The 18,420-nt window shown below is 36.4% G+C and overlaps 1 protein-coding gene across 17 annotated transcripts in view; it reads left to right on the forward strand.

Moving 5' to 3' along the window:
* The window catches only part of ERC2 (ELKS/RAB6-interacting/CAST family member 2), a 431,283-nt gene that overhangs the window by 278,169 nt on the left and 134,694 nt on the right, over window positions 1-18,420 (forward strand). For all 17 annotated transcript variants that reach the window (XR_007206019.1, XR_007206020.1, XR_007206031.1 and 14 more), the window contains one exon: window positions 15,699-15,846. Coding sequence is in view for 1 of the 17 variants with exons in the window: in XM_048315313.1 (XP_048171270.1) it covers window positions 15,699-15,846 (148 nt within the window). In the remaining 16 variants the exon portion in view is untranslated. The remainder of the gene's footprint in view (window positions 1-15,698; window positions 15,847-18,420) is intronic.

The following is an 18,420-nucleotide window of genomic DNA, read 5'->3' on the forward strand; positions in this document are numbered from 1 at the left end:
TAATGGAAGCCATGTTTGAGAAATTCTTGGTAATCTCTTTCTGTGTTGTCTTTCTGGATTGAGATATGGTGTGTAAATATTTGCTAGCGAGAGTACAATGGAAATAGTATTTGGAAAGTAAAAGTACTGAGAGTTGGACCGAAAATGTCCATTTGTTATATTTGTAATACAATTCATTTTTAAACAAATGTCATTAGTAGCTGGAAGAGCTAAGAATTTCTTCCCTTAAATATAGGGTTCACTTTTTTGTGATGAGTGTAATAGAGACATTCTGGTTATTTCAGTGTGCCATTTAGGCCCTATGCAAAAGAAATCAGAGAAGGACTCTAGAAGAAGATTAATGCCCATGGTGATGCTAATCTGAAGCAGCTGCTTGACTTAGGACTTCATTGATTCACACTTAAGCTCTGACCCTGGCACCTCTCCTGCTGTATGGTCAAAGTCTCCACAGTCCTCAGGCCTTTTGCACTCGGGTGTCCTTGATAGGCTGGCTGTATTGTTCATTTAAACTGACCATGTCCAGAGTGAGAACTTCTTGGTAGGAGAGGGTCTGTTGCGGGACGCACTGCCTTCCCCGTTTCACGTGAGGTGCACCTTCTATGGAGAGTCTGCAAGGGATGGCCAAAGCTGGAACCAGGATGAATTGGACACATGGTATTTTCCTCTGGCCCCTCGAAATACATGTTTTCTTAAAACATGTCTCCATGGACAGTACTGAAGGTCTGTGAATGGTGAATACCTCTGAAGGACGGCAGGATGGGATCTATGAGTAATCCCATCAACTCACCTTTACACTCAGCTTCCACAGGAAGGAAACTCTAGAATATATGGGATAGAAGAGAGTTGCTGTGTGCCCTCTGATCCTGTGACCTTGTTAAAACCAGGCCCCCAGTCTGGATGAGCTGAAGAATAATGTGTGCCAGCTGTGCAGGCTGCATGTAGTATTGGGAACCAAGAATCTTTGACAAAAAAAGGTGCTTGGAAAGGCACTTTAGGCCAATTGATACCACATGGTGACCTTATGAGGACCAGAGTCCTCGGGGTCCCTTTTCAGAATTAGACTTGGACCAAATCTAGCAGCTGGATTTTTTTTACTCTGGAGGGTTGCTGTGGTTTAGTTAGCTGTACTATCGCTTGTTCGTATTGAGTAGGAAAAGGCTGTGCCTGGAATTCTCAATATCTCTATTTTATTATACTCAGAAGACACATTCTGATAATTTTTTCTGGGGATTCCTGGCAGGAGCTATATGAAACTTAATCCTTACCTCAAGCTCTGCGGTACTAGAGTAGCTTGTGCATTACTGTGGTTAGGGCTCGTGAAAATGCAGGAGAGTATTTTCACAGGTCCATGGGCCAGTGATAGATCAAGCAAGGAGAAAAGAACTTGTTTCTTGTGTGTGAGTGTTAGCTGTTGGTCTAAACATGCCAGCAAGCTCTCCTGTTCCCTGTTTCAGCATGGACATTCTGCTCAGGTGACCTGGTCTGGCTCCTGAGAGAGATATGTTTATCTTCATTATTGGGATATAATCACACAACACCTGGAAGCTGTGGTGGTGTGCTGGATACTGACACAGTCTATGGCTAATGAGATTTACTTAAAATATTTTCTTGATGAGGATTTCCTAAATTGTGGTCTTAGCTGATTGGAATAAACAATAAACTCAGTTCAAGAGTTTCATGACCCTTTGTAGGCTTCTCACAATTTCAGTTTCTGTGCAAAAAGGATTTGTGGGATAAATTGAATGTTTTTCAATAACTTCACTTTTCTTTAATAAATTAGGCTGAAGTTACAGATTTTTTTAAGAATATGTAGGCACATATTTTGCTGTGTACATGATGAAATTGAAATTTGGTGGGTTTGTAATTGTATATTAAAGAACAGTAGCTCACCTTGAAGGTAACAACTGAAAATTGATCTGTGAGTTGGTAAATATTGGGAAATGCTATTTGTTCTTTTGGTAGCTTCTCTCCTCTCCTGCAGCAGCTGAGGTTTTGCTGCTGGAATACATTAATTTAAGGTCATTTTTATTAGATCCATCTTTAGAAAATGAATGCCACAGCTTTTTAACTAGCAAATTTTATCAACATCTTTATCAGGTCACCAGTGAGGTGCACTAGTCATTGTCAGTAATCATTTCTTTGCAGACTTGGAAATAATTGCTGAGTCTATTCTGTTGAAAAACTAAGGCCTCTCCTAACAATCAAAGCATATGCTTGGGTCCTTGGAGGAATTTAAGCTGTTTCTAGACAGGAGTTGGGGGAGCAGTTGGGGTTCTGTCCATCTCTCAATTCAAGAATTGGTCGTTTTTAAATACAATGTTAAACTTTGGGTACTGTTTTCAGCAGATTTTGATTGTGCTCTGATTTATTAATTTTACTGTATTATGACTGCTGGTTTAGTTACCAGATAATGATACAAACTTAATGATGAGGTACTACACAGAGTAAACTGCTCTGATAAGCTCTGCCAGATGGTTTTTAGGTTTATCCAGTTTGCCCATCAATTGTCTGTGTATCAGCTGGCTGGAACTGGGGATGCTGGGGTGCATGGGGCAGAGATTTCAAGCCAGCCACCTTCCTGGCTAAGTGACAATGCTGGCACAGCTGCAGGGTGCAGAAGAGCTGTTGGTACTGAGATTAAGTGGAAGTGGCAGCAGTAGCTACTTAAGACAGAGAACAGGAGGGAACAACATGGGGTTGTGAACGGGAAGGGTGTCAAGTTGGATCACTGGGTGGGACATTATCCTTAAGAGATTTTCAGATGAAAAAAAGTTGGCATCTAGTAACATTGATTACAGTCAAATGGAAAGAATTAAAAAATTACTCTCCATGTAGTGTTCCAGATCCATCAAAAATTCACTGGCTAACACCAGGATTTGCTTATAACCAGTGAGAGTTGTTCTACATGTTGAAAAAATAGCTATTTAGGAAATACCTATTAGCAGTTCCTCCTTTAATTATATTGTTCATGTGTCTTATTCATTGTATTGATTGCAGAGAAATAAAAATAATTTTCTTTAGAGTAGCTGAGACAGTGACTTCTTAGAAAACATATTTTTTGGAGGTGTTAACACATGTGAGACTGTGTTCCCATACACTTTGCTGATTTGCTTTTCACTTAGGTGTCAGCACTGATACGATGAGCTCCTTGTTCAGTTCTCTTCCTTCAAGCTACTCTGCTTCCTATAAACGTGAACTGAATATGTCGGCCTTTATAAACATCATACAGACTCTGTTCCTCCCAAACAATTGTAGCTGTTAGTAATTGTTCATTACAGAGTAAATTCCACTAATGTTCAGAAGCATGGAAGTAATTTGGGGAGAAACATACTTTGTTCTTTTGTACTTTGTATAATACCAATCTCTGCCTTAAGGATAAGCTGAAGTCAACCTTAAATGCAGAACCATAAGCAGTGTTCAAAAAGTAGCTTTAAAATGAGTAGAACAATCAAACCAATTATGTCTTTGCCAGGATTTTAATACTTGAATGTAGTTTTAAATGTTTTAAATATTTTATTTATTAGATTTTTACATAGTGTTCCCTACTTTTGAAAATACCTTAGTTCTTTGTTAATGAAAACTTTGTTTTCTGTTATTAAATCACTGGGTTTTGTGATGAGTAAAATAATAGCCTGTATGCCTGTCTCTTTTTTTTTTTTTTAAAAATAAGGCAGACATGGATAAAATTTCTTAGTGCCTGATCCTGACATGACTTTTTGGTTTTTTGGTTGATCTTCTAGTCTAGAAAGGATAATGCTGCATTCTCTCTTTCAGCACCTTTTTGCTAATTTTTTGTGTTACTTTCTTGTTTGGGGAAGTGTTGTAGCCAGCTAGCATGGATCTCATATGCTTTAAATAATGTCTAGAATACTTCACATCATTTTGCATTCTGAGAGTGGGCATTTTCTTTTGTACTGGAGAGCACATTCAGCAGCAGAGGTACCTGCAGAGCTGAGTTGTAGTGACTAAGTAGGTCCTTTTAATGCACCCACTTTTGTGTCTAGACTTTGATTTGGTTACTTCTGGCTTCTTTGAGCAGCTGAGGTGCCATTATTTCCTCCCACCTGTACTGAATCTCTGCTCATTGCAGAAATTATCAGCTGCTGTTTCATTTCTCATAGCAATGGCACTTCTATTAGCATTCCTCCTTCTAGTGACAGCTCATCTGAAAATGGATCACATTATTTGTGTGAGTCACAAGGCCACCCGGAGAGCAATTTCAGCCAGCATTTTCCATAGCAACTACTTCTTAGGCTGATTCTGCCACAATTCTTTCCAGATGTGCTGTTGATTCAGGTAATGTTCAAAATTCTGTTCTGAAATTCTTTTTTGTTGTTTTTCTTGGATTCCAGAGCTCATCCATGGTTGCAGTAAGTGTACAACTTTGTACCTAGTTTAAAAAAAAAAATCAAATCAACCATGGGCATGCAGAGGGCCCAGAATGTGTCCTCTATTTGATTCTAAAGAAGGTTGGCTTTTTTTTTTTTTTTTTTTTTTTTGAATTGCTGAATTTGGTTATTTTTCCAAAAGCACTGTTGATTTTTGTTAGATGAACATTCCACGTCTTCAGTTTTGGAAGGAATTTATAGATTTTTCTACTATAGCCACTGTAGAAAATTAGCAATCTTTATTAATTCAACTGTTCTTGCAAACATACCTCTTGTAGGACTGTGGCTGGGGAAACCTGATTTTGCTGTCTGGCCTGTGTTTGGTAGCTGCTTCTGGAAAAGTCTCAATACCCTCTTTTCCTAAGAAGATTCACCTCAGTTATTTTAACATATTATACCCAGCTAGACCAGTTACCTTCTGACATAGAGCTGGCTGATAGCTTGAGAAGGCAGTGTTCTAACTATGGAAAGAGATGAGAATTAAAATACTGACAAGAAAGAAAAACCAGTTTGATTGACCTACCCAACGAACAGTAAGAGCCATACAGTTTTTTAATTCTAGTTCACAGATTTTAATAATTTCAAAAGTATCATCATTGCTGATTATCAGTAGCCAGTGTAGTCTTATGTATTAAGTAATTTTATTGTCCATTTTTGTAGTAGAATTTGAACCAACTTTGCACAAAAGCAAACCCTTTTTTGCCCGGAACAAAAGTCCTTCAGTTCAAGAAGTTTTGCTAAAGACTGTCAGAAATATGTTTGAAATCAATAGGAACTTCTTGTGTTAGTTTGGTATGATCTGTAAGAAGTTAACTGCTTATCAAGACTAAACATGCTACAATTGATTGTGACTGTCTTAAAATATCTCAGTACTGTTACTTCTGCTGTGGTGACTCCTTATTGCCATTCCAACATCTGTCCTGTGGACTCTAAACCCTCTCCCTGATACAGTTCAGATACCCTTTATGCCTCTTCAGTCTGCTTTGAGACAGTCAGCACGAAGTGTCTTCACTGTGAGCCAGTGTGGGTTATTTTAGAGCTCTAAGACTCTACATATGCGTTTTTTTAAATGTTTCCGTAGTCGGAAACAGATTTTGAAACAGTTAACCCACCAAAGGAGATCAATGAGGCAACTTCTTTGTGCAGAGTTGAATCATGTGAGGTCTTCATGCTTCTGGCAAAGCTTGTGAATAGCTCCATTAGCAGGGAAGTCATATAATTAAATAACATCATGTGGTATCCTATCTCTTTCATTCCCAATCTTTTAAGATACTAATTAGAGAAATATTTGTGTGCTGCTGTCTAATTTCCTCTGTCCTTCCATATAAAATGTATTGTTCCTACTCCAGGCTTTCATTGTCTTTAGTGCTGTGCTTTGGGTGTGCAGTATTTTATTAAAAATGAAGATTGGGTTTTTTTTTTCCACTGAGATAAAATGATAGTGGCAGGGTTTGAATAAATATTCTCTGATAAAATGCTCTTAGGCACTTAGGTCTTTAGACGTCCCGCACCTGGAGGAATTGTGGCCTGCTAGTTAGAGAAGAAATAACTTACCTTCTTTCTTCAGGTGTTTAACTACTTTTTTTTTCAATGTTAGCTCCAATAATTGGTGCTGTTAAGATTTGATTTTCTGTGGCTTGTTCCAGTAGTTCCAGATATAATGAAATTGTCAGAAGTGCTGTGTTAAAGTTTATTCTGTACCTAGCATTACCTTATCAACCAGGCAAATTTAACAAAAACATAGTTTTATACAATAAAAACGTTGAGTCACAATAATTGGTAGAATTTCCTGTATCAATCAAATTAAGCTGTGTAACTTTTAACACCTACTCATAGTGTAGAAATAAGTAATGAATGTCATCGTGTTAATAACGGCAATGATGTTTCTGACTTCACAGGTTTGGATTAAAATAGTTAAAATACTAAAATATCAGCCTTCTTGGGATGTGTGTGTCAGGGATGTTTGTTCAAACATCCAAGGGGTTTCTTGGTTTCAGGTTCACATACAGAGTTGTACTCTGACCTGCATTTGTGACTGGTGGAATTTATATGGCACTGGTTTACACTGGTCTGACACCCTATCTCATAAGTGAGCATTTAAGCTGTGCCCTCAGATCAGTTCTCAAATATGAATTATGCACTGCCAAGAGAGTGCATTCTGTTAATTGTAGCTGCTCAGGCAGTTTTATTTCTCAAAATTGCCTTCTAATGTACTGTAAAGCTCAAGGCATAAATTCTAATGCATATTCATACTTATTTCTATGTTTTGTTTCAAAATGGAGCTAATTTGTGACATATTTTCAAGTTCAATGTGATCTACATTGAATTTTATGAATTTTGTGTTTGTTGTCCAAAGGGCAGCTCTTTGTAGCATTATGAAAATTAGAAGACCTTAAGTTACTTCTTTCAAAACCAGCTCAATCTTTTTCTTAAATTTCCAGTGGAAAGGAAGGAAATAGATTTTTGTATGTTTATTTGTGTGGATAATTTTGTTGATGAGCATTTATTAGAAGTTGAAAAAAGCCCCACTAATTCTTTAGCATAACCATCTACTTCGTAACAAATTGTCAACTCCAAAGGTTGGTTTTGTTTTTTTTTTTCTTTTAATATCATGTTTCTGCATCTCAGTTTTATATGTCTATGACTCAAATATTTTGAATTCTCTGCAAATTCATTAAAACAGTAGTAACTCTTAATAGCAACTTTTTTTCCCCCAAGCTTGAACCTTTATTTGGCAGTTCAAAAACATTACCAAGAACTATATTCTAAAGATCAAACCATTCTTCTTCCAAAGCACTTTTATCTTCATCTTCTATAAACAAAAAAAGGGGTGTTGAAGGATGAGAGAGCTGACAATGACAGATTACCTGTAGTTTTGTTTTCCTGTTTAACTTAGGTGGACCCTGTGCAGTGCCACGTTGTGCTGTAACACAACCCCATGTGCTCAGATCCCATTGTTCTTCCTCCCAGCAGTCTCCACTTCTGCACCACTTTGGGCTGTGGCATAAAGCAGGCAGAGATATTTTATCCAAGTGTTGGTGCCATTCCTGTGGAGAATCAAACAAAGCCAAATGAACAACAGGAGCCAGTTCCAGTAAAAAGCTGCAAAACTCAGGAATAATTGTCATCTAATTTCTTCTGCTGTGCTTTGCAGGACTGTGAATGTTTTTCCCCTCGGCATTTCTCACACAATCTGAAGTTTCTTCCATCTACTCCTGTGTGAGCAATGCTGCCTGTTTGAATGAAATGATAATGCAGTGGTTACTGAAGCGTGATCTATGAAACTATGATGTAATTGCTTTCACAATGTCTTTTCTGGGGGATCTTTTTTACTTTTCTGTCATTTCTAAAATATAAATTATCGAGACATCAGAAGTGCAATGTTATAGGGCTTGAAAAAGTTCCAAGAATGCAAAGGGCAGTTGAGTGGCTACTTCTTACTTGAAAATTAGCCCCAAAAGATGGGCATGAAGTTCCTTCTGTGCCTTTTAAAATCTGGATTAGTTTGTTTCCTTAACAAAGAACCTATATGCACATTTCAAATTGCTGTTAAAGAGGAAAAAAGTGAATAATTTGAAATTGCCAATGTAAAGGCAGTGCAGTTAGTGGGAGATGTGTGATTATGGGAGTAATGCACTGTGGCTCTGGCAAGGTGCAAAGGAGGAAAAGGACAAATGGTTAAGGAAGGGGATTTTTCAAGGAACTCCTCTGAGATTATTCAGAATCAGGTCCTCTCTTTTGCATCTTTCCTTTTACTCTGACATGTCACTTCAGGAATAGATGAATCTTCCCTTTTCTCCTTGATTTTAGTCTAATATACATCTGATATAGGTGTAATATAGAGACTATTTGTTGTCTATCTCACTTAGTGTAAGCACTGATATTTCATCCTCACAGCTGCTTCCAGCAGAAGACTGATCAGATGGAAAATTCAAGATTTGATATTCAGATAATGTGAGGAAAAGTGCTTGGTAGGTTGGAGTGTGGAGTGGGGTCTGTAAGAGCAGGTCCCCCCCCTCTTTCTGTCCCAAACTTAATGGAGCAGCCCTTTCTTCTCAGTGTGTTTGGGCTGTGGAGCATCAATAGTTGTCTGTGTTTGCTATTAAGGGAACCAGGACAACCCAAAACGCCATTTCATGCTGTCTTTTCCTTCTGAAAGTATTTCAGAGGGGTTTGTTCTTTGAATACAGTGCAAGATAATTGGTCATTTAAAAGGAGTAATCTATAAATGTGCTTTTGTAAAGCAATCGGAGAGATAAATTTTCTGTCAGAAAAAGCTTTAAAATACCAATAATATTCTGAAGTTTATTTTCTAAAATGCATGCACCTCCATAATGGATTAACAGCATGTTTTAACAAACCATTTATTTGCTTTAGGAGTGACAGAGAGAAGCTGTTTCAAACAGGATCTCTCATCACCGTCTATCTCTAGTCACCTCCTACTGAACTTAAGGTTGAATACTGGGGGTCACGAGGGAAAGAAAACAATAATTAAAGTGAAGAAGTTGATTGAACTGGGTTTTTTGTCCTTCAGTATGATTAGCATGTAAGAAGCTGGCTGAGTACTCTACTGTATATCATTAGTTCAAACATTTCTGACTTGATTTAGTTTTAATAGTGACTTTTTAAATTGCATTTCTGTATTTTGTGGAGAACAGCTTAAGTAGTAAAGGCAGTAAAAGTTCTCGTTAGAAGGTCTTGCTTCTATAAATCTTAATCTTGGAATTCTGTTAGGCTACAATTGGGCTGTTTCTAAGAACTCACCCCACCTCCCAAAAAGTTGTCATGGGTTCTTTTATTAAAGCTCAAAAAATTATTCTTAGACTAACAGAGGTGGGGAGTAAGGCAGGAGTGTTTACAGAGCTCACTTCTAAATTGACTGTGATAAGTGGCAATGCAATGTATTATGATTAGAGGTTTCTGGGAGACTCTTTAAGAAGGTTAACTGCAAGGCAGCTCTCAAAAGAAAGCATTTATCTTATTGGTCATCCTTCAGTGTTTTATACTACTGAGATTTTTTTGTGGGTGGTTAGAACCATTTTTTTGTGTTTTATTAGCTGTATCTTGAATACCTCCTACTAGCTGAATGACAGTTTAGGGTTATTAAATCTGTTCTTAGTACATTTTTTTATCCTTAGTTAATCCTGACTAAATATATGCTAGTGAGCAACCCTTTTTTCTCAGTTGTTGCCCATATTTGTTAAAGAAATTATTCCATTTGACATTTGTTTAGGCTGAAGTTTGATAAAATACTGTATACAATATACTTTTTCAGTTTGGCATTCAACAGAGACTTTCATGGATTTATTTCTTTTTGCATTATCTTATCTTACCTTCTAGTATGCTAAGACTTCCTTTTCATATTAAGTAATTTTTTTTGACTCCAAGACAGATGCTTTCACAAATGCAAACTTTGTGTGTATTGCTAGAGATCTGTAAGATTGCATTTTTCAGGTGTTAGGTAACATTTATAGTTGAGGTACTTTGCTATCATCTGCTTTCTCTAATCCTATGTCAGGTATTTTTTTAATTCAGATTTTTCTTTGACACTACTTCCAGTGACTTTACTAAAAGATTGATATTATTTTATACTTTCTGTTTGTTTAAAAGCTATCTCTATTATCAGATTAATAATTGATCAATCCTCCAAGGAAAGGAAACTTTGTATTTGACTATCACTGAGGAATGGCCATTATCATCACATCTTGGCTAGATAGGAGGAAAAAACCTTGCTGTTTTCTTCTGCAGTTTATGGACATGACTTCTGTTTCTGTGTGCCATGAATATAGAAAAGTTCTGTTTCAATTGGACATAGCATTTTAGGTTCTCATTATCATGTTGCCACTCATAGACTATTTATTGTAGTTTTTCCCAATGTTTTCTCCTCATTTCTCTGCCTTTCCCCACATTTTTTAGAGAGTGCTGGATTCAGTATTTCAGCTAAGACCATTTGTGTAGATGTAAATACTCACTTCTGCTTGGCAATCTATTTTTGTTTTTATTTCTCAATATGATACTTGCCTTATTCACAACAGATCATCAGTATGGAGTTTCTCCTTACTTTTCTAGGCAGCATCTTTGGTTTGTAAAGACCAATTTTATTCCTGTCTTCATGCCACATGAAAATCCTCCCATTCTGAAGCTGCATTGAAATGTAATAAGTAGATTTTCTGGTCCATCATTCATTAGTTAATGAAAACATTATACAAACTGGAATTTTGGGTAGAACACAATTTGTGTAAATAAATTAATTCCTGGCCATTAGGGCGGGAGTCTTTCTTTCATCTATTCCTTTGTATTTAATATGAAGTGACATTAAATATAGTAAGATTTTTGTGCAAATTTTCTTGGTACTTCTTAGTGGAAGCCCCAGGACTGTAAGCCCAGATCCCTCAGCTGAGTGTGCTTATTAAGACACTGTTGTATTCACTGGCTCTGTATTAAGGAGACTTGCCTGAGGTTGCTGTGGGTTGTTGCAGTCAGCCTTTGCCAGGGGAGGAGAAATTTCATTTCATAAGTTTTGCTTTTCCAGGGAAAAGTTTTCCCTCTTCTCTTTGCAATGAGCAGCATATTATAGAGGAAGATAATTAAGCTGGAAATCCTAGGAATGACTTTATGCAGGTGAAAGAAAAATGTATATAATAATTGCCAATGTGGAGCATTTGCTGTTAGGTTTAATATATATTTTTTAATTTGAGGGTTTACTTACTTTAACTGTGAAAAGTTAGAGTGATTTTTTTTTTTTTTTTTTTGTTTTGGTGTTAAAAGTACTACCCTGTTATTTGTATAACAGATTAGTTTGCCAAAAAAAGAGAGGAAAAACTACTAATAACAGAAGGGATTACTCTTTATAAATATTACTGTTAAAGAATGTCATTTAATCCACTGCACTAATAAATTATTTTAAAATGTATTTTATTGCTATAATTTATTAAACAATAAGGAGACATTTTGGCTGCAAATAGTGATAACATCTCTGTAGAACTGCATTTGGAAAGTCATTTTTTTTCCTGACACAGTAGATAATTAGGAATTATAAATTATGCTTACACTCTTAGGCACGTTAGCTGAGAGCACATCAGAATGTGTGTTGTTCTTGGTGCCAGTTCAGGTCGTGATTTTCAAAACTTCTTGCACTGAAGCTCATGATGAGTTTCGTTTTCTAGCAGCAAAGTTGAAGTGTATGACTTATCTGAGAGATTTAAATAAAAACCTTACTACCAGTTTACATTTTGGAATGAAGTTTACTTCATATTTGTAGGTGAGAAGATTATTATTGACATCTACTTTGCTGGCATCTTAACCTTGTTCCTAGTGGCCAGATAATCTCAAATGTTTGCTGCAAAAACAGTGATGTTAATTTTCTAGCCAGGTCCCTGGATAGCTAAAATAAATTGCTCCTGGCTATGAGGTTTTGTTCTTCTATAGGAAACTTGAAGTATGATGACAGGCTAGCATAACAACTTTCACAGAAGTGGGTAAACTAGTTTGCAAAATGTAATAAATAAGCTATGATAATGTAGAGATCCTGATCTACCCTGAGAGGAAGCTTCAAAAATGCTTCGATCTCTTCACTTCCAATGCCTCACAAGTGTGGGCAAGGTCTTTTTCAGCCTCTGTCTTCCTGGGATTTTTTGGGGCTGGATCCTAGGCCATGCAGGAGTAAAGGAGGACATGGCTTTAGTCAGGTGCTGTGTCACAACCTGCATCTTTGCTTTGTACTCTGAAAAGTAATAATAAAATCTGTTGGGCTTCTCAGTCTTCCCTCTGTACAGAAGGAGGTAATTAATAAGGATTTAAACAACCACCATATCATTTGGTAGAATATACAGTCCTGCTTTGCCAACCTCTTGTTAACCCAGATGCCTGGTTAAACCCCACTTACATCTGAGGTTATTGCTGTTCAGATTATCCATGATAATAAACATGGATAATATGCTGACACATCCAGGAATATGTCTGTGCAGACAGGTGCTGTGCCCACACTGGGCAGGCTGTGTGAGCCAGCTCCAGTCTGGAAGCCATCAACACATTGTGTGGTGCTATCCCTGAGCTAAAACACCTTGTCTCACAGATAAGTGAGGCTTTACAGCTTCTGAGCAGAGGCTGACTCACATTTGGGTGACTCCAAGAGTGCTGGCAGTGTGAGTTTGCATTTGATGTGTTCATCATTCCACGTGGCTGGGGAAGGGCTTCCATAGAAATCCCCACCGTCGTATGGCACAGTCGTCTCTCCACATTCATACGTTTAAGGCCTCCCAGCTCCACTTAAATTAACTACAAAGATAAGATTAAAAAATCCATTGGCAATAATTTGGGGGGCTGATTCAAACAAATTTGTGCTGTGGGTTTGATTCAAATCTTGGAGTGTCTCAGTGGACCACTTGTGGTGTCATTTGACAGCAGCTATTTCACATGACTATGAACCATCATTTCCTGGAAGTGCTTGATATGAGTCATTATTTCCTGGAATTAAGTGTTTGGTCACATATTTTTCCAAGCATTTTCCCAAGATAGGAAAATCCCCATCAGCTGAGAAAATAAATGCTAAGGTCTGCAAAATTTAGTGGGTTTGGGGCTGCAGTATGCAGAGTGCAGATTTTTCAAAGCATGTTGACTGGCTCTCCTCTCCCATGAAAGATTTCACCTCATCTGTTTCTTTAAAGTGGAGTGGAGAATGTTGCACAGCTGAACAGTTAATATCACAAGAATGTGTGATCATTTTGGCTGGCAATGCAAAAAGTATGGATGTGACTGAATCCTATTATCAGTTGTTGAAATCATACCAAATAATTCAGTAGTTCTGACTCTTCTTCCTCATTAGTCAGGTTTGTGCTTTTACTGCCAATTTAGAGGCAGTGACATGATTTAAACTTCAGAGAAGTAAAATTTCAGTATAGCTTCATGTTGTTTTCAAGTTAATTTAAACCTTTTATTCAATTTTTGGCTTTTTACACTGTAATGTGTGTTACTCATCATTAAATAACTATATATCATTAAAAACCTCACGGGTGACAAGTATTTACTGTGGAATTTGCTATTAGAGAGCAGACATATTATATTGGGGCTGGCTGGCATGGAGTTAACCTACACAACTTAAGAAAGAACCTAAAGATGTTCTAAAACCTCGGAAGTGCTGAACTGTAGATTTCTTAAACACGCTCACAATGAAAATAGGTTTGTGATGGTATTGTGAATGTTTATCTTCAGATATTATAACTGGAACATTGTTACACTTCTAACTAACCTTTCTCTGTAATTTTCTGAGAGTGTGCTGTCAGAAAATTGTAGAGGAGCTAATCTTATTTAATTTAGAACAATGTATTTTATGGCTATATGCAAAATGCTGTTTCTTTTTCTTTGGCTTTAAAGTCACAGAATACCTTTATTTCTGCCAGAGAACTTGTGTTATCATTCCTGATATCTGTGAGGGTGAGGAGGCCCTGGCACAGGGTGCCCAGAGAAGCTGTGGCTGCCCCATCCCTGGAAGTGTCCAAGGCCAGGTTGGACGGGGCTTGGAGCAGCCTGGGATAGTGGAAGGTGTCCCTGCCCATGGTGGGGATGGGACTGGATGGGCTTTAAGGTCCCTCCCAACCCAAAAAATTCCATGATTTTGTGATAAATTACTTCCTTTCTGCAAGTTGAGAGGATTTGAATAGTGTAGCAAATCAACTTTTATTTCACTGCATTAAAAATTTAATATTTTAATTAAAATGTTATAGAATAGATATTATATTTGGATACAACACATGAACAAACTGAGTCTTTTACAAATTACTACACAGCAATTTTTATACATTATTATGAGGTTTATAGAAAAACAATATGCCTATATTTCATTTCAAATTAGCATTATGGATATGTAACCCCTCTGCTATATATTTTTTGTTTAATGTTGGTTATTTAAAATAATTCATAGCTATGATTTAAATTAAGACTGTTGGAGTCATATGATATTCTCTTTTAAACATCATTTAACTGAGATATGAATGAAGAAGACAGAATAATAAATGAGACTATTAAAGTGTATGAATAAAATGCAACTGTTTATCTAAAATTGATCCATGTCGCACAACTTCGACTAAAATAAATGGGTTGTTTTTCTTTGACTCCATCAGAAATATTGTCCTATAAACATTTATATTAATACATTAGGAACTTTGAAATAAAAGTGGAATAACTTTCTTGACATTTTTGCTGGCAAGCAAAGGACTGTGAGAATTCCAAACTTTTAGCTCACCTTGACTGTATGAAGTTCACGAGCTGTATTCTTACATTTATTAGCAGTTGGAGCCTAAGGTTAATTTATGATTCATTTATCCATGTTTATTTTTTAATGATTGATCTTATATAGTTCTGGGAAAAGGCACAGGCCATAACATATTCTTTTCTAAAAGCTATTAGGTATTATGTGCTTTTTCTTGGCTGATAAGTCATAGTCTGTCATTGAATACATTGCAGAAGGTGAATATATTTCTTTTATTTATGAAATTAAAGGAAAGATTATGGCCTTGCCAGAGCATGAGCATTTTAGGGTATAAGATACTGCAAGATCTGTGCTTTCAACTGCATGTTGTAAAAAATTGCCTTTGTCTTATGTCCTCACAAACTATTTATGATGGCCCCTGTGAGTGTCTCTGTGATCCCATATATATCTGAGAGCTGTAAGATTCTGCTTGCTCTCTGAGATTGAGGGGTCAAGATGGCAAAAGAAGTTATTTCTCATGAACAATCAGATCAAAAAACTTGTATTTTACTTCTAGAAATATATTTTTGTGTTGGCACAGTGAATAATAATAAATCCATAGGAAAACATGTAAGTAAATACGAGGGCGATATCCAGAGATTCCTGCACTGAGGACCCTAGTGTACCAAGTTAACAGGATAATATAAAAAGTTGTTTTATCTTTATCACTTTGCTCTCTAGTATTCAATCTCTATGATCTGAATAAGTCAAAAGAGATTTGTGTAAAGTATTCTAGAATTCAGGAAAGTGAATTGCAAAAAAATATCAAAGATATTTAAAAGCAAGAAATTTCACAGAACTCTTGTTAGATATCATATTGTACTAAAATAAACAGAGATAAATGTTTTATTAAGCAAATAATGAAAAGTCTATAAAGAGAAATTTTGGGCTAATCAGTTTATTTCATGATTTGGTTAGACCTGACAGAGATTGCTATTTAAAGTCTTCAGAAGGTAGGTGATTGTTCTAGTGATTGAAAGAAGTATCTCACGTACTGTGATATGGTTGTATGTATTCTGTTTTAATGAGAATGTTACAATTTTAATTTTATTTTATTTTATCAGACAGGAAGCTTTGCTTGCTGCAATTAGTGAAAAAGATGCAAATATTGCCTTGCTTGAGCTGTCTGCTTCAAAGAAAAAGAAGACTCAAGATGAAGTAATGGCTCTTAAACGAGAGAAGGACAGATTAGTACATCAGTTAAAACAGCAGGTGGGGAGACATTAATTTTCATACTTTCATGGTAACAGACAACTGGCATCATTTTCATTTGTCCTGTTTTATTCTGTTGTCCTACTGGAAGTGTTCAAGCCAGGTCTGACACGTGACAGCAGTTGCAAAAGGTAGGATGTGTTCCATTTAAGCGTTTATTGCTTCTCTGGAGTTGTTAAGAATTAGCTGCATGTTTGGCTCATGTTATATGCAGCCAATACATTTTCTTTTCCCTCTTCATATAGTTTCCAACCTTCTTAATTCTGTGGGAGAGGAGAGCAGATGCTTTTTGCATCAAGCAGGATCTGTCCGTTCTGTTGACTCTTTTTAACCTCCTCCTGTTCCGTTATTTGCTTATCTGTTGTAAAATAATTGTGTTTTCAGAAGGCTTCAGGCTTTCTGAGAGGTTATCTAGAAATTTTGATTATCCTTAAAATAAATTCTCAAATGGGTAAAAATCTCTCTGCCTTCAACACTATAAATCATTTGAGGTTTAAATAAAAACGACATAGTTAAAAAAACCCTCTAGAAATAGATATTATCGCATATGTTCCATCCATGATGCAGTTGTGTCTCAGTCAGCTGGCCAGGAGATATTTCACCAAAATTTATATGATAAATAGGCTGATGTGCTTCATGTTTTTTATCACTTCACCCCACTGTGCTGCACCAGAGCAGATGATGTTGAATTCCAAATAATTTTAGGGATATTTGTTTTGGTTTGCTTTGGAAAAGAGAGGGTAGTTATTTTCTTTTTTATCTTCCTTTTTTACCTTCATCTTAGGTTACTGAAGATTAAATGAATGCACCACTTTGCCATGTTCCATGATACCTATCATGGATATTTTAAAAATGCTCGTCAGAGACCTGGGCAACTGTTTTGTTGTGCTTGTTTTTTGTTGTACCTTTAAGCTGCTGCTGGAGAGTGTTCCAAACATTGATAACTTTCTTCAGACAGAGAAAAGGAACAGCAGAAGAGCATTGCTAGAGAAGCATTTTGTTGGATAACTTCAGTTACAATTGTAACCAAATACTTCAAATACCTCCATTATTTATAGTGATAAAGATCTTCAGTAAAGCTATTTAGCTAGATTAAATTGATGCCAAAATAATCTCCCTGTTATCTTAGACACCACAAAAAAAGAGTCACCAGGAACAGGAATGTGGTTTAACTAGGTCACCACTTTATTACACTTAAGAATTATCTGATAATAGAGGTTGTAGACTTCACTCATACTTCTTTAATCCTTTTGGGAAGAGCCTCTGTCAACCCCCAAAGGTTTCACATGTTCATCCACCACAAAGGCTTGATCTGACGTTGCTGGGCAGGGGGGCAGTGACAGATTTCACCCCGTGTGATACATCCCCCCCACGTTCCTCCATTTTCTTGGGAGATGCTGTCTCTTGAGCTGTTTCTGATTCACCAGGACTTCAGTGAGTGATCAGCTGCAGCACCACTTTTTTTCTTCTGGTCTTATTTGTCCCATCCTCCATTTCCACAGCTGTTGCACCACTGAAAGAGAGAATTCAAAAAAGCCACAGTTCTCCAGCCTAATGGGATCATCAAAGGAGAAATATTTATAAATATTAAAGGATGACTCACTAGATAATGCTAAAAATTCACATAAAGCCCTAAATTCATCCCTGGTCTATTCTGTAAGAGCAATTTTTGCTTTGAGAGGCAAAATAACATGTTGGTCCATGATAAATATCTATATTCCTCTCGTATATATCCACATTTTCAGGCCTTTGGGAATGTCAAACACTTTGTAAACTACTATTAAGACGTTTATTTTAAAATAATTTGTCACAATTTTTCACACTGCAAAAGAGGCATCTTAAAGAAGTGAAATATCCTGACTTTGTTGGGAAATGAGAATATTTAGGATTTATTTTAATAAAGCTACAGATAGGCATATCGTATTTTAAAGATTAAAATGTTATTTATATGAATGAGTAGATTCATCTTTTTATGGATTGTGGCTGTGTGAGTTTAAGTAAAAGTTCTGTTATTTTTAAGCTGGAAGAAGAGAATTGTTTTTATGTCAAAACCTAGATAACCTAGAAAAATTATTTGTATCACAGTGTATTCAGCTGTAAAATTAGTAGTAATAATGCTGACCTCTGTGTTGCAAACATATTCTCACAAGAAACAAACATATTTAATTGTAATGATTTAAATACAATTTAGCAGCTGCAATCTGTCAGTTAAATATTTATTGTTTAGTGCCTTAAATAAATGGAACCATTGTAATACACTCCTAGAAAAACAAAACCACTGTAATTGCTTTGATTCATACACCAAATGCTGTATTTTGAGAGCTGTAGAACTTTGCAGTAGGCTTTAAAAAAACCTTTCAGAAATACAGTATTAAACAAAATTACCATGTGGGCTTGGCTGAGTGATTACATAATGTGTATAATCACCCTGGCCAAGATTCCTTTTGAGAATTCTGGGAAGCTATTTTTAGATAAATTTGTACAGTGATGCAATCCTTCATGAAATAATTAGCTAAAAAGTCCATTTTTAGAACATCTCAAGAGATTTTGGTAAGAGCAGAAGACACTGTGATG

Source organism: Corvus hawaiiensis, chromosome 11, assembly GCF_020740725.1.
Source record: "Corvus hawaiiensis isolate bCorHaw1 chromosome 11, bCorHaw1.pri.cur, whole genome shotgun sequence".
Taxonomy (NCBI): Eukaryota; Metazoa; Chordata; class Aves; order Passeriformes; family Corvidae; genus Corvus; species Corvus hawaiiensis.